The sequence below is a fragment of the Alexandromys fortis genome, unplaced genomic scaffold (genome assembly GCF_014885135.2).
Source record: "Alexandromys fortis isolate MF-2015 unplaced genomic scaffold, M_Fortis_MF-2015_v1.1 scaffold_97, whole genome shotgun sequence".
Classification (NCBI taxonomy): Eukaryota; Metazoa; Chordata; class Mammalia; order Rodentia; family Cricetidae; genus Alexandromys; species Alexandromys fortis.
In genome coordinates this window covers 5,496,429-5,523,714 of record NW_026067981.1, presented here as the reverse complement: position 1 = coordinate 5,523,714, position 27,286 = coordinate 5,496,429, and the positions used below count along the sequence as shown (strand labels likewise).

General features: G+C 46.7%; 1 protein-coding gene across 1 annotated transcript; it reads left to right on the top strand.

The window, feature by feature from the left end:
• The first annotated feature begins 2,742 nt into the window (after positions 1 to 2,742).
• Mgst3 (microsomal glutathione S-transferase 3) lies at positions 2,743 to 23,848 on the top strand. The gene is made up of 6 exons (XM_050158336.1): positions 2,743 to 2,869; positions 17,825 to 17,948; positions 19,044 to 19,117; positions 20,502 to 20,559; positions 22,487 to 22,559; positions 23,589 to 23,848. Exons 2-6 carry the CDS (start codon positions 17,832 to 17,834, stop codon positions 23,723 to 23,725), a joined length of 459 nt encoding a protein of 152 aa, XP_050014293.1. The 5' UTR covers positions 2,743 to 2,869; positions 17,825 to 17,831; the 3' UTR covers positions 23,726 to 23,848.
• Positions 23,849 to 27,286: the final 3,438 nt, after the last annotated feature.

The window sequence follows — 27,286 nt, the reverse complement described above, 5'->3', positions numbered from 1 at the left end:
TGACAAAGTACTACATTGTGACAGGAAAATCAAAACAAGCTAACTCCAACAGAAGACTGTGGCACAAGGCGGCACACGATCACCACCAAAAAATCGTTGAAGGAGGAACTGAAGTCAACGAAGGGGAAGTAGATTATGATTTATTATGCGGGCCAAAGGAATAAAACACTATCCCCACTACTACTGCGTTCAGTGTGCACGTGTGTAATTTTTCGGTTTTTCTCATGTGTTTCCCAAAGCTTCTACAAAAGAAAATATTGCTTTTGTGAAGTTTTAGATGATTTGCTTGGTGGTTTTACTGTTGTTTGGTTGGTTTTTGATTTTTGTTTGTTTGGATGGTTTGGGGGGGAGGGTGTTTGACATAGCTGCTCATTACGTAGCCCCGGCTGTTCTGAAATACCCTATGATGACCAGGCTGGCCTTAAACTCCGAGATCCACTTGCCTCTGTCTCCCAAGAGCTGAGATAAAAAGCATTCATCACTAACCCGGCCTTGTAAGGTTTTTTTGTTGTTGTTGTTGGTTTGGTTTGGTTTTTCGTTTTCCGAGACAGGGTTTCTCTGTAGCTTTGGAGCCTGCTCTGGAACTAGCTCTTGTAGACCAGGCTGGCCTCAAACTCACAGAGATTTGCCTGCCTCTGCCTCCCAAGTGCTGGGATTAGAGGCGTGCCACTACTGCCTGGCCTGGCCTTATAAGGTTTTTAAAAGAAGGTCCTCCTACATAATCAATTCTTGGTTAGGGTCAAACAGGAGTAGCTGAGAAGGGAGCAGCCAGACTTATCCTGACTTTCTGCCCATCTCTTCTATCACCTAGACTGCCTCTCCCTATATATATAAAATATAAACATATATTTATAAAGCGAGAGGAGAACAAATCCCCTCAATAATGCAGATTTTTTTTCTTGTTTGCTTTTTCAATGTTCAGGTAAAACAAGTCCTTTAAAACCAGCATACCAGGAACCCTGAAGTAAGAACCTTTCTCGTACTTAAGGAGATAACACGAAAACAATTGAAAAGTGTTGAACCGACAATAGTAAAGATTTTATGGGCCTTCAAAGTACATCTAGATGTGTGGCCATAACAAGCCAGTAAAAACAAACAAAAATCCTGCTGGGCAGTGGTGGCTCACACCTTTTATCCCAGCACTCGGGAGGCAGAGGGAGGCAGATTTCTGTGAGTTCAATGACAGCCTGGTCTACAAGAACTAGTTCCAGGACAGGCACCAAAGTTGAAACCCTGTCTCAAAAAAAAAAAAATAAAAATAAACAAAATAAACAAAAATCCAGCCTCGGCCTCTTTTAGATTCTAGTCTTTCCCAACTTGGAACTGTTACAATCCCAAACCCTCTTTGTTAGAAGAGTAAAAATCCCCCCAAAGAAGAGATACTAGAGGAGGGTGGGCACACTGGCACACACCTGTAATGCCAACACTTGGGAGATGGAGTCAGGATTAGGAGTTCAAGACCAGACTGGGCTACCTGGCAATATAGTTGAGACAGCCTGGGCTGTCAGAAAGAAAGACAGGAGGAAGAAAGTAAGGAAATGTGAGCAGAGGTTGAGTGGCTGCCCCTTCTGTGTTAAAGATTCCACAATGCTGATTGACTAGAATTTCAGTGATTATAGAGGGATGGGAACCTTCAGGTTCTGAGCAAATCATGGTGAGATATCTTTAACACCCTTAATAGTCTAAGTTCAATACCTTAATGTATTTGAACAGCTATCCTTGTACCTATGAGTCAACTCCTTTCAGACAGTACAAACCAGCCACTGGCTTCTACGAACTCAAGGCTAAGAATGTCATCAGATAGTATCAGAGGCCTTTCCTAGGCCCTGCTATAACCTGCATGCCTGATGTTCCCCCAACGTATTTGAAAGGGAAGTTGATTTATAATTTTCTTTCATTCTTTTATTGTAAGTTCATGAAATACCAGTTGAAACGTGGCATTTTGACAACCTGGATCTGTGTCCCCCAGGACGTGGTCACTCATATTTAGTTACAGAACAAACTTATTTCCTTGTGTTTATGAGGACGGAGTGAGGGAAGAGACTTAAGAGGTAAGCACTGTCTGACCAAGTGCTCAGGTAGTGGGAAGCCTTATTTCCAAAGGAAACGTGGAGCACTTAAAAATAATAATAATGCTAACTTTGGTGCCTTCTGTGGTCGGTTTAAAGCAGAACTTACAGAAAGTAACAGCCATTGTCTACTTCAGCGCAGTAGGTTCTATCCAAAACTCTCCTGGAGGCCGCCGCGAGGTGGCACAAGAGGGTGCGCCTATGATCTTTGTTAAAAATCCCGCGGAGTGCAGAAACACCTGGGCGAGCAAACCACAGGCGCCCGCCTGCGAGAAAGGGAGCGGCCCGCCATGTGGGCAGGGCCGAGGTACTTGCTAACGGTGTTAGCTAAGGGAACTCCCAGGCTCTAAACTCCTCTCACCAGGAGTTCAAACACACACCTCCTCACCAAAAACCCTTCTACTACACACGCGCGGCGAGATGAGCTACGGTGGCTCTGCTGGGAATAATTACTAACGCGCTTCTGCTCCTCCAGTTCCAACCAGGAAGAACGAAACACCAGGATCAGTTTAGGACTGTGGTCACGAAAAGATACCTGGGAAGGAGAGCAAGTGTGTAGACTAGAGAACCAGAAAAGTAAGCACGTGTGGACCGTCAGGAACAGGGAGAAAATGGAATCTCTCTTCAGAGACAACCAGAACTTCCCAGGCCAGAGGCGGTCCTTGAGCTTCAGCTCCGCTCAGGGGCGTGGCCACGCGCCGCCTGGGGTGGAGTGGGGCGGGTCCTGCGGGACCGCTGGAACCGCACCCAGGCAGTGCTGCGCAGCTCCAGTTTGCACCAGGCGCGTGAAGGTGAAGCAGGTAAGCGCTGGCACCTGCGAGCTGCAGGAGCTTTAGCTGAGCTGAGGCACCTGAACGTCTACGTGCGCACCGCTTGTATCTCAGCCACTGGGGATGGAATAGGGTCTCCCTCCAGCCTCTCTCTTGTCGGTCGATTTCTACGTTTCTCTACCCTCCTCCCGCCCTGCATCCTCTCCTTGGTGGAGTGGAGGCTTTTGAGCTACTAGGTGAGACTCTCGCCTCGCTGTCTATAACTCAGGGAGATTCTCAAGGTCAGCTCATCCTCAATTCTTTATTTTCCTTTCTTCCTCTACTCCAGCTGTGTAAAGATCTGAGGCTCCCTCTTTCGGCCTTCCGGGGCCCACCTGACCTTACCCACTGCAGCTGTAGTACCGAGACCGGAGACCCGAGCTCTGCAGTGGGAAGTGGCCATGCGGATCTAGCACAGGTTTCATAAGTGTCGTACAAGCGCCGCTTCTGCTGTGCATGTGTTGTTGCTAGGATCCTTCTGGAGGGTCTCAGGGGGAATTGTTTGTTTTCCTCTCGCCTCGGAGAAATATTTGCATTGAAACCTGAATGTGGGTCATTTTCCTACCTCCATCCTATAAGAAAGACACTTCTCTCCTGAGAAGGGCTGGGGGAGGAGGGGGATCTTCACTGATCTTTTCCTTGCGTGTCTGCAACTTTCCCTTTTTATCTTGTGCCCCTGCCGGGAGACCCAGAACCACGGGTGGGGCAACTGCAGGATGGTGGCAGGGAGTAGAAGCTCTGTGAGTCACTCTAGGTCTTGGCTTCTGCTAATTTTCTGCTTGGGAGGCACCAACATACAAATAGCCTAGGGTACATTTGAGTATGGCAAGGGAAGTAGAGGAAAAACAGAGACAGATGGTGGCAAGGGTAGGAAAGGAACGCTGCGGGTTGGGACTTGAGTTGGGAAAGGAGGTGCCCCAGAGAGAAGTCAGCGCTCTATGGACTATGCTGCCGGCTTAGGTGTGGTCTTGCGGAGTCTTCTGCAGATTTTGCTGTAGGAGTTGGAGCCAGGGCGTCCCTGGGGAATATCTGAGGGCACCTGCAGCCTGTAGTTTCCGGGAAGCACCCAAGGTTATTATTGGTCGGGGTTACAGTCGCGTTTTATTTCAGTGTATCGGTAACGAGAGTATATTGTCTGAGTCAGGGGATCCAGAATGTTTATTCTCACAGGAGCTAAATTTATCTAAGGAGTTAAATAAAACTTACATCTGAAATCCAAACAAGTGCTTTCACCCTGGGAAGTACGTTCTGCTAAGCTTCTTCCTGACACAATGTTACAGAAATAGAAAACTTTGTCAAGTGACTCTTTTTTTCTTTAACCAGTGTTACTATATATAAAATGACAGTGATACTGTGGCCAGCCTTAGAAACTGCACTCCTGGAGCTTCCTTAGACTGAGGAACAAAATTCTACTGGATGCAGAAGCCTGCAACTGGAATCCTAGCACCAGAGAGACTGAGGCAGGAGAATGGTAATTCAAGGCCAGCCTGGGCCACTGAGACCTTGTTAAAGGACAAGGGCAGCCTTCTCCTTACTTAGCATCCCTCCTGCTGGCATAGAGTTCTGCAGGAAATGATCTAAAAGTTAATTCCCTCATAGGAGGACATCACAGAGAAGAAAAATAAGAAAGAGTAGATGAAAAATAAGATGAGTAGATGTCAGATGAACCTATCAAAAGTAGTTTAACACCTACCGATTTTACTGATTTTAAACCTATCATTCCCTATGTTTATACTTAAATATTCTGAATTTGTATGCAGAGCACCATTGCTGGCCAGAGTTGATTAAGTACCATTTAGAATTATAAAGCAATGTCTCTTTAGAATATGCTGTTGTTACGTCTGCAACTAAAATGTGTGTGTGTGTGTATATTTTCAAACTTGCTTATATACATGCTACAAGTGCATGTGTGTATGAAGACCTGAGGTCAACCTTGTGTCTTCCTTAATCACGTTCCACCTAATTTTTGAGGCAGGTTCTCTCACTGAATCTCACTAATTGAGCTAGCCTGGCTGGCCAGGAAGCACCAGGGCCCCTCCTGTCTGAGCACAGGGATTGCCCCAGCGGCTTTTTACATGGGTGTGGGGTTCTGAATGCCATTACTCACGCTTTTATGGCAAGCACTTGAGCTGTCTGAGCCACCTCCTCAGCCCTTGCAACTGAATTTGTTGATCTTGCTTGTGAGTCTACTGTCCCCTGGAAAGAGAAAGACTAGCTCTTCTCGTCAGATGTCACTGTGTAAAATTAGTTCTCTCTCAGGGTCCACTTGCCTGTCTGCAGAGGGAAATGCAGCCGCTAGACCAGGAAAGACACATTGTTTCCCAAATGCATTGAGAATTTCATAGGTCCCCTTGTTACCCTTTGAGTTCTTTCTAGACAGGATCTGCTCACCAACTGGAATGTGAACTCTAATACTCGCGTACCATTGCCCACCTCTTTGTTTTGAGACGATCTTCCACAGGCCCAGGCTTGCCTCGGATTCTCAATCCACCTGCCTCAGTGCCCCACATTCAGAGAGTATAACTGTGTCCCATAACAGATGAGTTTTTCTCTTTTTAAGTAAATGATACTTTATACTTCTTCAGCTTAAGAAATGCACATGGGAGCTCGGGCTATGGCTTAGCAGTTATGAGCACTTGCTGCTCTTCCAGGAGCCCTCAGTTCTGTCCCAGTACCCACGTCAGAGGCTTGCAACCACCTGTAACCCTAGCTTTAGGAGATCTGACACCTTCTGGCCTTACAAATACACATACCTGTGGCATACACTCATACATTTCTAGCCTTTTCAGACACAAACACACACACATTAAATAATAAAAATAAACTAAAGAGTGGCAGATTTTTTTAAAGCTAGAAAAATGCAAATGATTATGCCAAAGTCTGCTTTACCTTCCAAGAGACATGGGAGTGTCAAGCCAGATGAAATCCAACCACCTAGGTAGTTGGTTCCTTCACTTCATGGCTGGTATCTTCCCAGGGATATAGCATCTGTTAAGAATTAAAATAGCTCTAAGCTGTCTTTATTTCTGGTAATGGAAAATCCAACTAGTATCAGTGTGACTCATTCAAGACTTTTTCCTCTTCTGGAAGTTATAGCTTTGTTGCCCTGTGACCGTACGCTCCTGTGCAATGTTAATGGACAGGTTTGTGGGGTTCATGATGGTGAGATGAAGTGCCAGCCAGCTTCGGCACTGCCCTGCCAAGCTATATGCCAGGAGACTGGAGCGATTGTTCTTCACTTGACCCCTTTTCTCATACTGTTGTACACTAAAATGTTCTTTTCTGGCTCTTTCCCAAAATATTCTTTCCCCTTTCTAATTAGAAACACCACAGTCTGTAATCAAGCATGGGCTTGGAGCTAATTATTAGCTTTACCTTCTTGTTAATATATTTTATACTCAAGAGAGGGTCGATTGTTGTCAAACTTGCTCTTCAGCTTGGTTCAGAGACAGCGTGGCCAAGGCCAAAACTGTTGGATCTGGAGACACACTGCCTGGGTGTGTGGGAATTCAGGCTTTGCTCTGTGGTAGCTGTGTGTTTTCAAGGGCATTATTTAATCTCTCTGATGCTTAATCCCCTCACCTGCAAAGCAGAGGTAGTAATACACGCTGTGGGAAGTTAAATGAGTTGATATTGAACTGCTTAGAACAGGGCTTAGTCCATACTAAATAAGTATGGTAAATAATATTCTCCTCCTACTCTCCCTTCAGTCCCTCTGGCCTCCTTTCTCTACCGTGTAAACATGGATGGGTCTGTGGACCTCTACCCTTGCTGTCTCCGTATCTGTGTTCTCTCTCACACAACATCGCGATAGCCTTCGTGGCTTCCGTCCCGGTGTTTCCCCTCCTCTGTGTGTGCACTCTGCTCTCACACCCTGACTGCTTTCTAGAGGTTCAGAGCTTCCTCCTCAGTTCGCTGCAGCCCTGCCCCTGGAGTGCTGTATGGCATGTATAATAAAGTGGAGAAGAGAAGGACTCGCTCTGAGGGAGTGGCAGGCGTGGAATTGGAGGCAAGCAGTCCTCTATGTAAAATGCTTTGGCCTAACGGAATTTGTCAAATTGGCTTCACCTGATAATTTTTTTGGCATCTCTTTTTTTTTTTTTTTTTTGCTTGTATTCCATATTATCTCTCTCTTCTTGTCTAAGGTTGTTGCCTTCAAACCGTTAGAAGCATGATGTGAAATGTGTCTGGAGCCCTGTGTCATGGGAGGCTCAGTTCTAGGCTATCTGCCATGACCCAAAATTCCAAGTCAGGTGTCAGGGTACCCTGGTTCATGGAACATTATGCATGGAGAGTCTCTGCCATCATACATAAGAGAAACCTGTTAATGGAAGTTTCTGTCCCGTCTGGTCCTACAGCAGTTACACAGAAGCTTATATTAATTCTAAATTATTTGGCCTGTTAGCTCAGGCTTATTATTAACTAACTCTTAACAACTTAAATTAATCCATACTTCTTGTCTATGTTTAGTCACATGACTTGGTACCTTTTCTCAGTAAGGCATTCTCATCTTGATTCCTCTGCATCTGGCTGGTGACTGACTCTCTGCCTTTCCTCTTCCCAGAATTCTCCTCATCTGGTCACCCTGCCTATACTTTCTGCCTGACTACTGGCCAATCAGTGTTTTAGTAATCTAATGCGAGTAACAAATCTTTACAGCGTACACCTGTCATGTTAAGAAACCTGTCATCATACACAAGGGAAACCTGACTAACAAATCTAACGTCCTTGAATTCTTGGGGAACAGAACTGCCATTTCTTCGGAAAGAAGATTGATCGTCATCCGAGCATTTCTGTTTAGTTTCCTGTCATTTTCAGATTTGGCCTTAACTGGCACAACCATGCAAGCTTGTCCCTCATCACCAAGAGCCAAGAAGCCTTCCTGACCCTTCCTTCCTCCACCTCCTGCCAGCCCAGGAACATATTTAACAATTGTTTTCAGTACAGACAATTCACCACAGTGTTGGAACTAAAATGTCATCTGAAGCCTGAACATGGCTAAGCGCTGAATGTGTTTGAATTAAAGAGGCGGGTCCTCCATCTTCCCAATATGACTGGCTTCCAGATATACTAGCCGTACATTGATGAGGAACTGAAGACTATGAGGTCCTGGATAGACCCACTATGTCCTGCCTGCTGCAGCTGGCCTCACTTGAATTAGCAAGCTGGTGCTCAATAGATCAGGCTGCATTTGCTCGGCTAGCTTTCTGTTTGTAGCACTTTAAAAATAACTACTGAACCTGCATCGCCATTCGGTGCAATATGTAGTTTCGGCACTTAGATTCTTATTCCTTTTTTAAAAAACTTATTTATTATGTATGCAGTGTTCTGCCTGCATGTATGCAGCAGGCCATAACAGGGCACCAGATCTCATTATAGATGGTTGTGAGCCACCACGTGGTTGCTGGGAGTTGAACTCAGGACACCTCTGGAAAAACAGCCAGTGCTCTTAACCTCTGAGCCATCTCTCCAGCCCCTTATTCCTTTTCTTAAATGCCTGGAAATTAGGGGTACTGGGTATGGCACCCTAAACCTGTAGTCCCAGCACTCGGGAGGGAGAGGCAGGAGGATTTGACCAGTGCTTATTTGAAGGTTTGACAAACGAGTTTGATGTGTTGATTGTGGAAGTAGACTAGAACTGCCATGCTGAAAACGAAGGATGAACACAGGGAAGTCTCATGTCTCTCACCTGTCTCTTCCTCCTGGGGACGGAATTTCCCCCAGTGTTGCTCCCCTCTCACTTCCTGCATTTCTCCACCAAGCTTCTCCTGGGCTTCAGAGAACCAGCTAGAGACGCTCGCCTCTGGAATTCTGCTGACAGACTCTCCTGGAAACATCACTGTTCTAGTACTCCAGTTTTGATCAACCCTGTCTCTGGTTCCTGCTTCTGCCACTGCTGGCTTTATCTCCCTGGGGCAAACTCCCATCAGGGGATCATTTGAAGGCCTGTTTCTTTGTGGAAACATCCAGAGGCAGGAGTGAAGCAGGCTCAGGAGCAGCTTTAGTGGGTGAAGTGAGCCCTTAGTCCCACCTGGGAGTTTGCTGAACTGTCTGGTATGTGGAACTTTGAGAGGCATTCATTGTGACCAAGCCAAACATTTAATTGATCATCCCTGTGTCACTTCCATTAAACTGTAGGGTTTTGCCGTTTCCCATTAAACTGTAGTGGTGGCACAACTGAGTAAGGGTTGCTGTGAGACTTAGGGGGAATGGTGACTTCAAGCTGAGCTAAGAATACTTTGTCCTGGTCAACTTTCTGGTTGTATTCATGCAAGACAGCAGCTAAAAATGTGCAAGAGAACAATATCACACACCAAAGCAAAAGTTGTCATTGTCTAATCTGAATTTTATTTCCTTAAAGTCAAAGAGAAGGCAGATACTTAGGTCTGCAAAGAATCTGTCATTTGAGAAAGCCTAAGGTACTGTGTAGCTTGGTGACTCAGGATTGGTAAATTATTTGGGGCAAGTGCCTCTATTCATAAATCCTGTCTTTTGCTCTACTTATGCAATGCTGATTGTGCCCTGGGGAATTTCACTGGGCAGCCAAGAGGACTTGGGTACACAGTGAAAGAGAGTTGTTGCGCCAGAAATGTTTAATTGAGTGTAGGCTTGCCCAGAGCCCTTTCTGTATCTGAAGAAACTCTGCCCCAGTGAGATAAGGCCAGCCGTGGCAGAAGCAGGAATTAAAGACAGGGTTGATCAAAACTGAAATAGCAGAGTAGTGCTATTCCCAGGAGAATCTCTCAGCAGGATTCCTGAAAGAGAGCACCCGAGCCAAAGAGCCCATGAACCGCCCCCATGAGGCTGCCTCACAGCCGGAAGTGGCACAGCAATCCCACATTTTAAGCCTAGATTTCATGGCTCTTAAACTGAGGGTCTGGATGGTGTCTGTGGCACACCTACAGACCCCTAGTGTCTGCTAACTAGCTACACTACATGGCTGTCACTTTGAGTGTTGTTCCGCTTCTGTCCCTGTAGACATCAAGGACTGGTTTCCAGAGTACCCTCACTTTCCTGGAAACCCACCATGGCCTGGGGCACTTTGCGAAGGAGGAGATACTTTATTAAAAATTTAAAGCTTTAGATAGAAATGTTGCTATGTTTTGAACATAGCAAAATAATTAGATTTATAACATATTCTCCATAGAGGCATTGATGGAAACCTCCTATAACATCATATGTAATGGTGAGAAACTGACTGCTTCCTCCCTGTATGGGGAGCAGGACAACTGTGTCCACTTTTGCCTTTTCTGTTCAGCACTGTATTGGTTCTAACTAGGGCTGTTAATGGAGAAGAAAATAACAGCAGCTATAAAAGGCCATCCTTCGTGGAAAGGAAGTAGTAATTCTCTTTCTCGGTGGCAGAGCCAACCCTGGGTGTAAAATATTCAAAAGACCCAGGAGGCTGGGACTTTGTATATGGTCAGTCCCAAGCATGTGAAGGGTTAGATCCCCGGTGCTGTGAAACCAGACGAGCCTCTGCTTAACTCCAGCCTCCGGCAGGCTGCTTTGCTCAGGAACAGAAGCAGGGTGCGACTGTACGGCCAGGACAAAAGCTCTGCCAAGGACTGCTCCTTATTGCTGCCTCTAACTTGGAAAGTGCAAGCTCTGCTGGGCGACTTAGTAGCAAACAGCTTAGACACTGGTATGAGTCTGCCAGACCCCAGTGTTCACCAGTGACGAAGGCGTAGGCAAATGGCGAAATTCCTCTTTGCCTCAGTTTTCTCCTGTGAGTGAGGATGGCAGTGATTGCCCCTGCCACAGAGGATTTTTAGGATGGAGAGGGTTAGTTTATGTAGAGTCTCTACCCTGCATGTCCTCAGTCCTGTAGTTAAGTATTCAACATGTATGGGTGAAATAATTTCCTATTTTGCTATTTCTGCCAGAAAAAAAGTTCCCTATTAAGTTTATTGAAGATCCAACCACGCCCTTAAATATGTCTTTCGCTTAGCTTATGGTGCTGCTCATTTAGAATTTGAGGTACAGCAATTCATGGTGTAAGCAGCAACGGTCTCCCCAAAGCCCTTTTGTACCAGTGACCATCACACTTGCAGCGTGAAAAGCCTTAAACTCCAGCTCCTTTGACGTCTGGTGATTGTGACTGTGGAGAGAGATCCAGGAAATCAGAGGCTGTTACAGGCCAGGCTCACTAGGTAAAATCTCAAAGGAAAAACAAAAACAAAACAAACAAAAAAAACCTCTCTTGCTCACTTATTTAGTTAATGTTGAGCCAAATGTTAAACCCGAGAAGACACACTGGTCCTGTGGTGTGTGCGAGTGAAACATTTAGCCTCAGCTCACCCTGCAGCCCCATCATTGTGTTCTGGAGATGCCGCAGGGAAAAGAGGGCTCTAGGAGCACCAGTAGAAAGCTTTGTACAGAACATCAAGACAGGGGCATGCTCCAGAGAGCGGCTCAGATCCAATCATCTTGTCCTACAACTTCCTTTTTCCCTAACATGGTCTTTTAAAATCTCATTTGTTTATTTTTATGTGTAGAGGTATTTTGCCTGCATTGTGCCTGTGCACCATGTAGGTGCTTTGTGCCTGTGGAAGCCAGAAGGCGGCATTGAATCCCCTGGAACTGGAATAAGAGACAGTCGTAAAATGCCATGTGGGTGCTGGAAATTGACCCCAGGTGCTTTAGAAAAGCAGCCAGTGGCCTCAATTGCCAAACTGTCTCTCCACCCCACCCCTGACGCCCACCCCCGCTTAAATAACAATTTTAAAAATGTGATCTCTGGGCAGGGATCAGCATCCTTGGGAACTTTTGATGGTTGTATTCAGAGGCCCCACTGGAGCCCTGATGACTCAGAAACTGGGAGGGGACGTGTCTTAACACAACCTCTAGAAGACTGGGAACTGCCGCAGCACTCAGCTGAGTTTCTGTATTTGTGCAAGTGACTATGAAAAACCACAAATAGGAGGCTCATGTCCTGTAGTTTCTGTGTGTAGGTGCGTGTTACGGTGGCCAGTTAGTCTGTGGGAAACACAGGAATGAGCATTTATTGCAGAGCTGTTGTGTCCTGACCATGAAGACCAGGTCCAGGACAAAGTTCTCAAAGGTCAGAGCCTTATCTTGGTGGGTCAATAAAAGAGCTGCAGGTGTGTGGTCAGCTAGATGTGTGCAGGCCACTTGAGTCCTCACACCAGAAGGGGTGCTCACACCAGAGGGGGTGCTCACACCAGAGAGAGTGCCCACGCCAGAGGGGGTGCTCACACCAGAGGGAGTGCTCACACCAGAGGGTTTGTCTACCAGTTATCAGCTCCTCCGGCCTGGCACTGTAAGCTATCTGCTGGCTTTGAATTCCTAACAACCCAGGGTGTGGCAGAGGCTGCCTGGGTGTGGATCTAAACTGCCTTCCCGTTCTTGGTGCACCCTGGCCTACAGGCCACCCTCTAAGGACTGAGAACACCCATCCCTTCTCCCTAGTGTCAGAAAACAAGATTTAGCTGACGATTAAGTGATTGCAAACCTTGACTGAATTAAGCTGGCCCTATTCTATTCTGAAGGCCTAACCATATTTGCTCCTTGCACTCAAGTCTTTAGGAACTATGGTGCAGACCTCTGTTCTAGATTCTTCTTTCTATGTAATTCGTAATCCAGTTTCTGTCACGGTTTCAATAGATACTTTGGAGGGAAGAAAAGCAAAAGCAAACAGTTCAGATGAACACTGTTGCCAGGTCCTGTATAACATGATGAGCAATGTTTCTTTGTGTGGGAGGGGCTGGGGGGAGCTTTCCTGAGAGCCACCTCAAGTCGCTGTCCTGCCCTTGGCAAGCACCTGCAAACACCAGGAGCAGTAGGAATGCCAAGCCACATGGTCCCTCCCACAGACCTTAGGCCTGTTCTCATTGTCTTCTCTGAGTGCAGATCAGGCATCCAGAGTAGGGCTCCTCGCTTGTCGGTGTGTGGGGGTGTCGGAAAAGCTCGTCTGCCATCCTGGAAGGCAGTATCCAGCATTCCTGCACCTGTGCACAAGTGTCCAAAGCTTCTGCAGAAGAGCCCCTCCCTAAGAGGGTGTGCCACTGTAGATCACGTGGTCTCTGCAAACCCCCCCACTCTGCCCCCACCTTCGGGTTAATTCTCTGCCTTTTCCACTGAGCCCACTTCACCAGCATCTCTCTCGTTTTGTCCCTTCTAATGTTTTTAATTGAAATAGAATTACATCATGTCCTGCCCTTTCCTCCCTCCAGCCCCCTCCTAGCTGCTCTCCCTCAAACTCTTCCTGTGTCCTTCCCTCAAGTTGGTTGCCTCTTTGACTTTATTATTGTTATATATATAGAATGTATACATACAAGTACATATATTTAATACATGTATTTAAATATATATATTTAATATATGTATATATACTTAAATACATATATTTAAATAGAATCTGCTGAGTCCATTTTTATTGTGTGTATATGGTTTCAGAGCTGACCACTTGGCAGTCAACAACCAGTAGGAGAGCCCATCCCAGGGACAGGCTCATTCTCCATCTCCCAGCAGCCATGAGTGGCCTGAAGTTCTTTGCCTAGAGGTGGGACCCTATGAAATTGTCTCCCTTCCATGAAAACATAGCCATTGACATTGACATTGCAGCCATTTCTAGGAGAGACTGTTCCGTCGCTGACTTTCTGGTCTTCTGGCTCTCACAGTCTTTCCGCCCCTTTTGTCGTGATGTTCCCAGAGCTGTAGATGCAGGAGCTGTGATATGAATATCACTTGGGACTAGACTCCCCACAATCTCTGCATCCTGTCCTGCTGTGGTTTTCTGTGGTGGTCTCCATTCTCTGTAAAGAGAGGCTGCTGTGATGAGGGGCGGTGACTGCACCTACCCATGGGAACCACAGTAAGGAACTTTGTTGGCCTAGCAAAGTGGCAGGAGTGGATTATTTTCCAAGGTGATCTCAATAGCACTGGGCTATATACCAGGCATTGTTTCCTCCTGCTGAATGGACCTTCAGCCCAATTAGTCAGCTGTTGATTGCCACCCAACTGTGAGTGACACTGACTGCACCTTTATGCAAATCTCACTGCTCTGATTATTGTGGTTCATAGGTAGGGTGGGACCGTTTAATTGCTTCCTGCCCTTGGGCGCTTAAATAGTATTTTCTGGGACCATAAAAGCTCTAGTGCTGGAAAGAGGCTTTGAAGTTAGAGCAAGCCTTGAATCATCCAGGTTCTGTGTCCTAAGTGTCGCCAGCACCTCTTGACCTTGGCTCTGACTTGTTTCAGACTTGGTTCATACCCAGGTTCATACTCAGTTTCGTCCCCTCCATGAAGTGAGGAGATGCCTCTCACCAGGTGTGAACACCCAGCAGGCTGTGTTGCTGCCCTGAAAGAGGAACCTGGAGGTCATGTCAGTTTCTACTTATAGATTACAGAACAGTTGCGTTGGGAATGGTTCTTACCTGCAGTAGACTTTCACCCCCAAAGCACTTGCCACCTACCTGGCTGCTCTTGACATCAGGAAAACAGGGGTCAGCAACTAAGCCCATTCGTTCTGCTTTGCCTGGTTGGAGTGTTTTCATGAATTCTAAAACCCGATCCGGTCCTAGCTCTCCCCTGGCACGCTGGAGCCGCTGGACTTGCAAACCGAGCCAGAGTGGCAGTGTTTCATTTCGTTGTCCTTACAAAGGCCGACAGCCTTGGAGGCAGCTTCGTTCTCAATGCCTGTTTGACCGCAGTGGTTTCCTTCCAAGGATGGCAAGTAGGCTTGATCGCTTTTCATTTTCAAGGAGGTGCTCAGCATTCACACTGTGTTTTGTATAGAATTACTGCCGTAGCGTCTAATTTGTGTTGGCTTCATAAACTTGAAAAGAGAAGGAAGAAGAAACTTGGAGAGCATCCAGGCCCCCTTGTTCTCTGAAGCTGAGCAGGTGCCGGAGGCACCTTGTGCTGAGTCATAGAGACAGTCTGGTCCCTATGAAGGGCAAGTGGGCGGGGCAGGGTAAAGACCACAAAGGGGAAAGCTGTTGAAAATTGCTGTGTGCTGTGATGGGGGAGGTGACCGATCTGGGGTTCTTAGAACTCAAATGTTATCTTTTTAAGCTAGGAGAACCTTATTTTTCCATTTATTTTGATGTACATGCGTGTTTTGCCTACATGTATATCTAAGCCACATGAATGCAGTGCCCTTAGATGCTACAAAGAAGTGGCCATTGGATCCCCTGGGCCTGGAGTTATAGATGGTTGTGAGCCACCATGTAGGTGCTGGGAATCAAACCAGGAATAGCATCCAATGCTGTCAACTGCTGAGCCGTCTCTGCAGTCCTGAGAAACTTACTTTCTAAAGACCCAAACAACTTGCTCACTTCTAGATTTCATATTGAAAAAGGCACTGTGACCCCACGGTTTGTTCAGCTCTCAGTCTGCAAGCAGGACTGAAAGAGGCCACTGGAGTCGGATGAATCTGAACTGAATCCTACCCATAACACTTCCTGCTCTAGACTCTGGGTGCAGTGTTAATCTTGGGCGTTCCTCTCATGGTAGGGGGACTAGAAACATTCTGCAGCTGGGCAACAGCCTGAACTGGCTGCTGGAGTGGAAGCTCACTGCTCATCAGGGACAGACTTTTTCCATCTTGGTGAGTGTGCCCATGTGTAGACGGGTGGGGTGGGTGTGTTTGCATACACATGCGTGCGGAAACCATAAGACAACTTGGGTGGTTATAGTTCTTCGGGAGGAAGACATCTTGTTTTTTTTTTGAGACAGGGTCTCTCCCTGACACCCAGACCTCACCAATCAGGTTACACTGGCTGTCCAACAAGCTCCTGGAATCTCCATGTTTCTGCAGTGGTAGGATTACATACATGACTGTGCTATCTTTCCTGACTTTTTACATGGGTGCAAAGAACTGAACTCAGGTTCCCATGGTTGCTCAGTGTTAAGTTGGGAGCATAGTCCCCAGCCCCTGGCATCCATCCCAGCCTCCCTGACCTGGGAGTTGCATTAGTCTGGACTCTAAATCCCAGCATGACAAGTCCTGACCCCTGGGGGCAGGGAGGGGGGGCCAGGACCACTCCCACAGGGCATTTAAGTGTACTCCCAGAGGAGAATCCCTTCGTTTTCAGTTCTGCATGGGCTCCCTGTCTCCCCATCATGGCTCGGCCACCCGAGAGCATCATGCTTAATAAAATGATGGGCATTTTGATTTGGTTTGATTTGACCTAATTGGATTTCTTGCGCCAGCAGAGCTGTCCTTTTATTATTTTGTCTTAACACTCAGCACGCATCTTATCAGCTAAACCCCTTCCCCAGCCCTTAAAGGTATAACAGATTGGCCTCAAATTTATGATCCTCCTGCCTCATCCATTTAAGCATTTGCCTGCTGTGTGCTTTCACAAGCAACAAGAAATGGGTGCTTTTTTTTTTTCTGTCTCAAGACAGGGTTTCTCTGTGTAAAAACACTGGCTGTCTTAAAACTCGCTCTGTAGATTAGGCTAGCCCTGAACTCGCAGAGATCCACCTGCCTTTGCCTTCCGAATGCTAGTATTATAGGAAGAGCCACCACAACCCAGTGAGAAGGGCATTTTTAAACTGAAGAGATCACACAGGAGCTCCTGGCTCGGGCAGCCTTGCATGAGGTGGTGAGTCACCTTAGCACACTCTCACGTGTTGCAGCTGCCCTTTCTGTCTGCACGCATGCTCTGAACCCTTCCATCTAGTGTTCAAATTTCACAAAAGTTAGTGGGCAGCCCAGTGGGCTATGAGATGCTTAGGACTTCTTCCACCTACTAAGTTTTGTTTTATCTGATGTCTTTCCTTTGGGACAAGAGTTTTAATGCTGAATATTGCAAGCTGAACCAGGATTAGCTTTTCCTCAAAACTGTTGTTTATGACAACCGTTCCTTTGTGGTCAGAAAAATTCAGAGAATTGTATCTTTAAACCACATAGCCACCACCGCATCTGTAGTTAACCTTGTTTAGCTTTAGCTTGTATTGCCAACTTTTTATGGATTTCAAAATAAGTTTTCCACATGGGGACTCTTGTGGGGCTTGTTCTGAAGTGACGATTTGACAGGCAGCTGGGTTCTCAGGAGTCCGCCAGGCTATGCGTCTTGTTCACACCATCGGCTGGGGAGCCACGTTTGGATATCAGAACACCAAGCAGGGTTTCACAATTTTGACTTCTAAAACCATGCCAGCGTGTGACCAGGATGATTGCTGTGAGGTTGAGACCACTCTGGGTTTTATCTTGAGTACCAGGCCAACGTGGGCTACACAGCCTCAAAAACTGAAATTAAGGAGTCCATGGGATAGCTCAGTGGGTGAAGGTGCCAGCTGCCAAAACTGGTACTGGAGTTTGCCCCCAGGGGCCCACATGGTGATAGGCGGGAACAGACTTCTGCAAGCAGGTCCTCTAATCCCCGTGTGCACACTGTCGCATGTGCACATGGGTGTGTGTATACACACAAAAATAAATAAGAATGGAATAAAATCTGACTTTAAAACTGAAAGGAAGATAGAGAGGAAGGAAAAAAGGTGAGGGGGGAAAAAGAAGGAAGAAAGGAAGGACCTGTATTCACTTTTCTGAGACTATACTGCATAGTGGAGTAATTTTTAATTCTGTTTTTAATTGGGCAGGGTGTGTGTGTCATACGTATGCATGGTGTGTGCACTTGTGATGTATGTGTGATCTATGTATGTGTGCACGCGCTTGTCTGTGCAGGGGCTCTCACCTGCCCATGCTCAAGTAGGGACCAGCGATTGACTTGGGGTTTTATTCTGTCGCTAAACCTGCAGCTAACCTGCCAGTGAGCTCCAAGGATCCAGACTCAGGTCCTCATGTTTACACAGCAAACAGTTGACCTACTGAGCCACCTCCCCAGCACTGAGCTGGCTTTTTGATCTGTATACATCTGCCGGTGATGTGGCACCGTGCTCTCTAAGTCCTCGCACCACACAGTGTCCACGGTGTTGGGTTAGTTTCCCACTGTGGCGTGCTTTCTTCCACAGAGCCAAGATGACTGTCCTCTCTAAGGAATATGGATTCGTCCTCCTCACTGGCGCTGCCAGCTTCGTGATGGTGCTCCACCTAGCCATCAATGTGGGCAAAGCCCGCAAGAAGTACAAGGTGGAGGTAAGTGGGGTCACAGGCGGGTGCTCGCGTGGGCTTCCTGAGGCCACAGCTAATCCAAAGGTGAGCTTTCAATCATGGAAGGAGATCTGAGTTGTTAGTGGCAGGTAGTAGCCGTCTCTGGATAGTAGTGCCTATTCGAATTCTGTTCCTGAGTGGCAGGAAATACTGGGATTGCTGGAATGCGGTTTGCACCTTGTTGGACTCTGGCCCCTCTGTAGAAAGACCAGGCCTACGCCTTTAATCCCAGCACTCGGGAGGCAGAGGCAGGCGGATCTCTATGAGTTCGAGACCAGCCTGGTCTACAAGAGCTACTTCCAGGACAGGCTCCAAAACCACAGAGAAACCCTGTCTCGAAAAAACAAAACAAAACAAAAAAAAAAAAAAAACTTTTTACCTAGAGCTATTTGCTAGGGACATCCTAAAGAAGGATGGATTAGCAGCCTTGTTTCCTAGTTTGCCACTTTACAAGTGATAGCTTCAATTGATTTCCCTGTTTCCTAAGTAGAGAAGAGAGGCTGGGCTTAACCTGGGTTTAGCCGGTTGTTGTAAAAAGGAAGTCTGTTAAATACTTCCTTTAGCTCTGGCCGAACTAGAAGGGGAACTTCTAAAGCTATCCCCGGGGAGCAATTAGATGTCTGTTTGCATCTAGCATCTTGTAATTAGACTCCCTCTGGAGGTTCCTTCAAGTGCTCCTATCGGGCTGCTTCTTTTTATTCTAGTGGGCACTTGCAATAGCAGTCTCACACACTCAATTATCCGTTCCCTAGTAAGGGGAATTTTAAAGGGATGTGGTGTGGGATGATTCCTGGGAACCAGCCATTTCTCTCCGGTCTCTCCGAATTTGCATCTGCAGACCATTGCTTTATGGCATCAGTGAGAAGCACTGACTAGGCAGGGGCCACTCCCATCTCTTTTGCAACTAGAACAGAAGTCACAGGTTCTTGCTAGCTTCTGAGAACTGAAAGCCTTGTCCACTACAGAGACTGAAGCAGAAGTCAGTGCTCGTCCATCAGGAGTCCCGTAGAAGGTGCTTTGGAATGTCTCAGTTTCAGGGCTGGTTAATTCTCAACACTCATCCTCTGCTTGGCTTCACAGTACCCGGCCATGTACAGCACAGATCCTGAGAACGGGCATATCTTCAACTGCATCCAGCGAGCCCACCAGAACACGTGAGTGTCATGCTGCCAGGCAGCAAAGATGCCCATCGTCTCAGCCCCCGAGTCTCTGAATTTGCTGAGTGATAACATAGCAATCATGGTTCCCTCATTAAAAGTATGATTAAAACATTAGTGGGGGGCAGGCAGGGGCTCAAAATGAAGGCACTTTTGGCCAAACCTGATAATCTAAATTGGATCACCAGGACTCACATGGTAGAAGGAGAGAACCAAGCCTAACTTACACATGTGAGTCATAGTATTGATACACACACACACACACACACACACACTCATATAAAAAAGCATATTAAATTACTGGGTGAACAGATTGAATAATGAGCAAAAATAAGACTTTTTAGAACGGAAAAACTGCTGAGCTGGTCAGTGGTGATGCATGCCTTTAATAACCAGCCCTGGGGAGGCAGAGTCAGGCGAATCTCTGAGTTCAAGGTAAGCCTGCCTGGTCTGCAGGATGGGTTCAAGGACATCCTGGGTAGAGAAACACTGTCTTGGAAGAAAATTAAAATAAAAATAAGCAGAGAGTGTTATGAAGGCCTGCTGTTGTTCAGCTCCCTTCTCTGCTTACACAGTTCAGGTCCTAGCCAGGGGATGGTACTGCCCACAGTGGACAACTTTTTCCACCTCAGTTAACACAGTCAAGATAATCTTGCGTGGGCATGCCCATCTCCCAGGTGATTCTAGATTCTGTTGACAATTAACAGTAGTCATAGCAATGCCTTTAATGTGACCCTCTGCAATGTTTGCAGGTCCCATCTAAATGATTAATATTCATTACTTTTCATTGTAAATTAGTGTGTGTGTGTGTGTGTGTGTGTGTGTGTGTGCGCGCGCGCGCGCAGAGAACTGAATGGACAAAGGCTTTCTCTTGGCTCATAATTTAAAAAAGACATAGTCCATGATGTAAGATATAATGGCAGAGATAACAGAGACTTGACGCTGATCACAAAGGCAGACAAAAAACAAGAGTCCTCTTTCTGCTGGGCTATAACCCTCAAAGCCCACCCTCAGTGGCCTACACCTACCAATCAGGCCCCTGTCCAAAACTGTCCCACAATCCTCCCTCCAAAGCGGTGCCACCGAGTAGAGACCAGGTGTTGACACACAAGCTTGTAGGGCGTTTCAGGCTGTGCTTCCGTTAGGAGGCCTACTCCAAGCCAAGGCCTTCCTCGTGAGTTTGCAGAATGTAAATAAAGTTCACCCACTCCTATCTGGAGCAGAAGCAGGTGGGTCCTGGCAGCCAGCCTTCCCCCTCCAGCCAGTGTGTGTGTGTGCTCCTGAGCTCCCAGCCTGCCAGCATGTGTGCAAAGTCCCTTAGTTCTGTATAAACAGCCATCGTGAGGACACTTTTTGAAACAAGACTTTCTGTCTATTTCAGGTTGGAAGTGTATCCTCCCTTCCTATTTTTCCTAACCGTGGGAGGTGTGTACCACCCGGTAAGTTTCTCCTCGGGCTGGTCATCCATCCGTTTAGATGTAGTTCACTGAGCTACGCCCTGCTTGCAGGGAGAAGGAAATGAACATTGGGGGAGGAGCCTCGGTGTCAAGGCGCCATCTGTTTATTTAGTGATTTGTTACAAAGTGTTTTAAAGTAGTCAGCATTTCACCTATTTTTACAGACAGGGAGAGCCTCTTAGACACCGTTTAACTTTCACAAGGTCAGCTAAGCCACAGAAGAATGGAATTTGAAACAGGTCTATATAATTCGGAAAGGTCCATATCCACAGGGAGTGTTTTTACTTTCCTCGTTCATTCATCTATGAAAAACAAAATCTACCCACGCCCTAGAGCAGGGAACAAGACAGGCAGCCACCAGGATTCACAGAGCCTCCCTTTAATTGGGGTCATAAAGAACGTCATAAGTAAATTATCGGGGATGTTAGAAGCTGCTGAGGGCCCAGTAGCAAACAAGGAAGTGGAAAAGGGGCATGGAGCTCAGATTTTTGAATATGGTGTGGTCAGCCTCTTACTGAGAAGGTGACAGGTAAGCTAAACTCAAGACGTGAGGAAGCAAGAGCTGCTGTCTGGAGCATCCAGCGCCGAGAAGACTATGGCATCGTGACAGTTCTAGCAGACATTTACTCAAACCAAGGTCATGGCAGTGACCAGGACCGGCAGGCATCTGTACAGCCGAACACCAAACCATTGTTTCGAAATTGCTAGGAATTACTCAGCGCTGTAGTAAAGAACAGCCTGGCAGAGACCAAGCTTAGGCAGAGAGTAGCTGGGGCTTTGTCTATAGTTCTTCATCTTCCTGCCAAGACTTCTTACCCAGAGACAACTCAATCAAAACGCTGCCATAGCAACCAGCACCACTGACAGCACTACCAGATTGGAAAAGGACTCGTGGAGTATTGTAGGAGGGCCCTTGTTCGTTTTCCCGGCTGTTCAACCCCAAAATAACCACACAGAAACTGTATTAATTAAATCACTGATCACTACAGCACACTCCTAACAAGCTCTTACATATTAAATTAATCCATTTCTATTATTTTATATTTTACCACAAGGCTTGTGGCCTACCAGCAAGGTTCCAGCTAGCAGCTCCCATCTTTCCCCTCTGGCGGCTACATGGTGTCTCTTGACTTGGCCTTCTTTCTCCCAGCATTCAGTTTAGTTTGCCCTGCCTACCTCTGTTCTGCCCTGCGTAGGCCAATACAGATTTTTTATTCATTAACCAATAAAAGCAATACATAGTCAGAAGGACTTTCCATACCAGTGGAGGGTCACCTGCTCACCCTACCCCAACCTTTTTCCCTCTTACTCTTTCTGGCCAAATAGAAGAGTTACTCGAGATGAAACAGGGGAAAATATTTCTCATCCTACATAGGTTTTACTCTCTCCTGTCAAGGGTGTTGGGAATGGGGAGGCTTTTTCCTCTCAGAGTACACATATTTGGGGTTCACTATACATCCTCACCTTTTTCTTATCCATCTCCACCCATATTATTTCCAGCCATTTCCAGCAGATGTCATCATGGGAACAGTGCAGCCCAGCAGTTGCTGAGTCAGTGTTGGGTCCAGGGTCCCATTTCAGACATCAGGGTTACCTTTTCTGACTCACCCTGGAACCTTGAGGTCGGACTGCCCTTGACCTGAGCTCCAGCACCAGTTCCCTCAGTTGCCCAGAGCAAGAAACTGTGCCCATCCCCATGGGGAAAGCTAATTTGCACCTCCCAGTTGAGCATGCAATTATAGACAACAACGGGTCTTGACTTTTCCTGACCAAACAAATGATGACATTCTTTCCTTAGTGGGAAATATGGGAAATACCTCACTTTTGGCCAAAGCAAGTGTAGTCAGTTCTAGGTGTTTACCAAGGTCTGTTTCCTCAACTCAAACACTGAATTGTACTTTTATCTTAGCGCATAGCTTCTGGCCTGGGCCTAGCCTGGATTGTTGGGCGAGTTCTTTATGCATATGGCTACTACACAGGAGGTAAGTACATGTTGACATCAGCCAAGGAAACACGTTTTAGATGTATCTTTTTAAATGTGCATTATGCATCTGTGTGGGTGTGCCCATAGAGGGCAGAGCGCATGCTAGATCACCTGGAGCTGAAGTTATAGGTGGTTGTGACCCACCTGACATGGGTGCTGACGGCTAAACGCTGATCCTCGGGCAGGAGCAGCAAGTGCACCTAACCATTTTATCTGTCCAGCCCCCAAACAAATTTTAAAGTTTAAGTTCCTGTATTTTGACTCTTAGCTGAGCTTTAAAGTGGAGGGGGAGGTTAAGACGGGAGAGATGATGACTCAGCTGTTAAGAGGACGGACTGCTCCTCTGCAGGACCCAGGTTTGATTCCCAGCGCCTTACATGGCGGCCAACAACAGCCTGCAACGCCAGTTCCAGGGGATCCATGCAAGTGGTACACAGACAGACATGCAGACAAAATACCCATATATATAAAATATGATAAAATGTGAAATGAGGAAGTAGCTTAATAATTGAGATGAAAGCTCTATTTATTCTTACTGCCTTTAGAAAAGTAACAAATTTTGAGCATTTCTGTGTGCCAGTTGCTCGTCTATGAGCTTTATGTAGGCTATGCAACCTTGTAGCAGTTCTGGGTACAGTTAACAGCCCGTTTTATAGATGAGGAAACAGGCATATAAATATTGAGCAGCTAACCATAACCCCCAGGAATCAAACCCAGGGGTTATAATGGCGAAACCTGGCCACTGTTTAAGTGGATAAATGGATAGCAAAGAGAGAGAAAAAGGCTGTACTTTGTTCTGGAAGGAAACAAACACTCCTAAAGGTCCTAAGACAATGCTGCTACAGAGTTCTCCAAAGTCTAGGCAATGCTGTTGTTGAATTACTTTGCATATAGCTTCCTGCGTACTGATAGCTCAACGGTAGACTTGGTCAACCTCCCAAGAACAGGTGGTTGAACATATGACCTCAGATGCTAGAACAGAATGGCTTGTGGATGTTCTGGTAACTTTTGCTCTCTTGTTTTTCAGACCCCAGCAAGCGGTCTAGAGGAGCTGTGGGGTCTCTTGCCCTTCTTGCCTTAATGGGCACAACCGTGTGCTCTGCTTTCCAGCATCTCGGCTGGGTTCAACCTGGCTTGGGCAGAGGGTCCAAGGCCTGCCACTGAGGAATGGTAGACCTTTCAACTCTCGTTCACTTTGAACGACTTACCTTTATTTCCAGTTCCACTGTTTTTTTTTTTTTTTAAATATAATAAAAAAACTTATCTGGCATCAGCCTCATACCTAAACCTCCTGACTCTACTCTGCATTTCTTTTTGGGTCTCTTTCCTAAATAATTGTGCCATTTCTACTAAATAGAAGTAAAGCCATGAGTATCCCTCCTCACCTCGTCTGTGAAGCTGAGACAAAGTCTGATTACAGTAATGTATTCATGATGCCACAGTGCTGAAACATTAAGTCTTAGCTCCAGTTCAAATGTAGCACTGCTTGATGCTAATAATTAACAGTATGGACTTTATAAAAATCTATTGAAGATTGCTTACATTGCTTAAAGGTTATGTAACAGGGGTTCAGTCAGATGACTTAGCAGGTAAAGACACTCGCCATGAAGTCTGATGGCCTGAGTTCAGCCCACATGTTAGAACTGACTCCTACAAGTTGTCCTCTGACCTCTGCATGTACACTATTACACATGTACGTACACACACACATACACACTTGCCTAAAGCTTTTTTTAAGTTAAGCAAGAAACTCAGATGATAGAACTAGGGATGAATGTAAAGCTAGAACTACTAACAGCCTATTTCGTAGGTGAGAAAGCAGGCTTAGAAATGTCTGTGCCTGAGCTGGAGAGGTGGCTCAGCAGTCAAGAACACTGACTGCTCTTCCAGAAGACCTGGGTTCAGTTCCCAGCACCCACCTGGAAGCCCACAACTGTAAATCCAGTTTCATGGGACCTGACCCATGTCAAAACACCAATGCACATAAAATAAAAATAAATTTAAAAAAAAATAGTTGAAAAGAGGAAAAAATGTCTGTGCCAATGTCTTTTTAAGGACAAATTAAAAAGGCTTTATGTAACATGAGGGCCTGCTTTGTTGAGGTTTCTGTCCTGTCCAGTTCCCACGGCCAGCAAGTCGCAAAGAAAATCACACAGAGGTTTCCATAAGATTATAAATTGATTGGCCCATTTGCACAGGCTTCTTATTAGCATTAGCTCTTAAACTTATATTAACCCATTATTCTTATCTATATTAGCCACATGACTTGGTACCTTTTCCAGCGAGGCAGATCACACCCTGCTTCTTCGGTGGTCTGGGCAGGACTCGGGAGGAATGGGCTTCCTCCTTCCCAGCAGTCTCCTGCTCTCATTGCCCCACCTTTACTTCCTGTCTGGTTGTCCCACCTATACTTCCTGCCTGGCCAATCAGCATTTATTTAAAACATGATTGACAGAATACAGACAATTCTCCCACACCAGCTTTACAATGGAGAGGATGATGTAGATTGGCAAAATAAGATCATTGCTCTAAAAACTAAAGTTGTCTATGAAGTATGAACAAGAATAATATCTAAACCTTTGCTGTCCACAGGGCATGCGTGGCTTTCAGATGGATAAAATAAAACCCACCTGGGAGATCTTCCTCTTCCTTGGTGCCAGCCACACTTCACACCCTCTGTCGCTTCTGAGCATTAGAGCTAGGCTTTGGGCAGAGGCATACCTCTAAAACCCATGCATTTCCCGCCGTTCTGATCTGCTCAACCTACGGGAATTGAACACTGAAGAGAGTGGCTTAGCTTTGCCTAGATGGCTGTGACTCCCTTGGGGATTATATCAGAATCCACTCCCAGCTCAGGTCGTGAGAAGTTGTCACCAGTGTACTGAAAAAACAAAGGAAATGGGCTTCTTCCTCCCCATAGAGCTTTAGATTTGCCTTTGTTTTAGCATTAAATGTTTCTTTATGAAATGACAGCGATGAGGTAGGAAGTTTTGGGTTTGGACTAGAAAAGATGGCATCAGTAAGCCTCTGTAATAGTTGAGATCCTTTAATACAGTCCCTCATGTTGTAGTGACCCCAAGCGTAAAGTTATTTTCATTGCTTCTTGATAACTATAATTTTGCTGTTATGAATTATAACGTAACTGTGTTTTCTGATGGTCTCAGGTGACCCCTGTGAAAGGTTGTTTGACTCCCCGACACACACACACACAAAGGGATAGTGACCCACAGATTGAGAACCACTGTTGTGGCATTCCTCCGCCCTTGACAGCAGCCAGTTACAGTCCTTGGCCCAGCGTGTGTAAGACCCTTCCTTAGTCTTAAAGAGGGCAGTTCTCTCCAAGACTAGCAACCAGAGACTGCTTTTCGCATCTCTGAATCCTCATAGACTACATTGTCCTTCTGTCTCAGTTCTGTCCCCCGCCTCCTGCTGTCTCTGCTGGTGCCACTTTTCTGCGCTGGCCTTCCTCAAACTGCAGCTGCTGTTACGCTGTCGAGCAGCCAGCGGCCATACCCCTTAGCAGCCTGACTGCCGCTCTGTGCAGCCTTCTCCATGCTACCAGACATACATTACCCAAAGTAGGCCAGACCAGTGGGGGACAGCTTTTATTGGGAATAGTGATGCCGCTCAGGAGAGGCAGCAGAGTGTCTCCCCGCCTGATCTCTGTGCTGGGTAGGATGTCCCAAAGATTCCACAGCCTCCTAAAATATCACTGGCTGGGACCCAAGTTCCAAGCACATGAGTCTGCAGGGACTCTTTACATTCAAACCCTAATTGTATGGAACTAGAAACGTTCATGCACGATTACTGAGGAGCCACCTATGACGCACGCACAGTAGAAGGCACTCAAGACCAGAGGCTGGGTGGGCTCAGGTTCCCACAAGGTATGGTAGGAAGCTTGGGCGCTACCTGCTGATGTAACCTAGCAGAAGTCCAGGCTATCATCTATGTTCTGCCAGAGTGTGCCCCGCTTCCCCTTTACATCCCTAAGAGGCTCTTCCACCTTAATCAAAATGACCAGAAGAGGGGAGACTTAACACGAAACGGCTCAGCAGGTAGAAGCATTGACCGCCATCCCCGATCACCCGAGTTCGACTCCCTTAATCCACACAGTGGAAGGGGAAAATCCACTCCCCCTGGGTGGCCTCCTGACCCCCACACTCACGCCCACACGCATCCCCTTACACGGACAGATACATAGGCAGTCTCTGCTTCATCCCTCGTAAGCAGCACTTTCTAGGTGTTTTCTGACATAACGTACTCTACTTTCCAATTAACTGGCACCTGTGTTGGGCCACTGAGGCCTTGCTGTGTGGCTAGAGCAACTCACACGCTTTTTGCTCCGTTTTATTAAGCTTAAGCGGTTACATGGGCTCGCAGCAACTGTACCAAGCTTGGTGCTCAGAGCCGTCCTCAACTCCATCTGCCTGGGAACTCACCTGGGAAGCTTTTCAGAGTCCAGGTGCCCAGATCAATTACATTAGCATCTCAGTCTTTTAAATGCTCAACGGCAGCTCTAATGAAGCCCGAGCTCGAGAACCAGTTCTCTCAAAGCGCAGCCTGGCAAGCTATGATGCCTATGACTCAGCTGCGGAGCTTCCTGAAAAGCAGACCTGACAGATCTGGGGTGGGCTGAGAATCTACAATTCTCTTACCCAGCAGCAGGTGCGGCGGCTCCCTGGGCCACACTCAGCGGCAGCTGCTCACACACTCCACAGTTCGCGG

Bases quoted from the DNA above. Each gene is read 5' to 3' on its own strand.
- Mgst3 (XM_050158336.1), top strand. From the start codon at position 17,832: ATGACTGTCCTCTCTAAGGAATATGGATTCGTCCTCCTCACTGGCGCT. The intron at 19,118-20,501 runs GTGAGTGTCATG...TGTCTATTTCAG, and splicing joins CAGCGAGCCCACCAGAACAC to GTTGGAAGTGTATCCTCCCT. The intron at 20,560-22,486 runs GTAAGTTTCTCC...CTTTTATCTTAG, and splicing joins TGGGAGGTGTGTACCACCCG to CGCATAGCTTCTGGCCTGGG.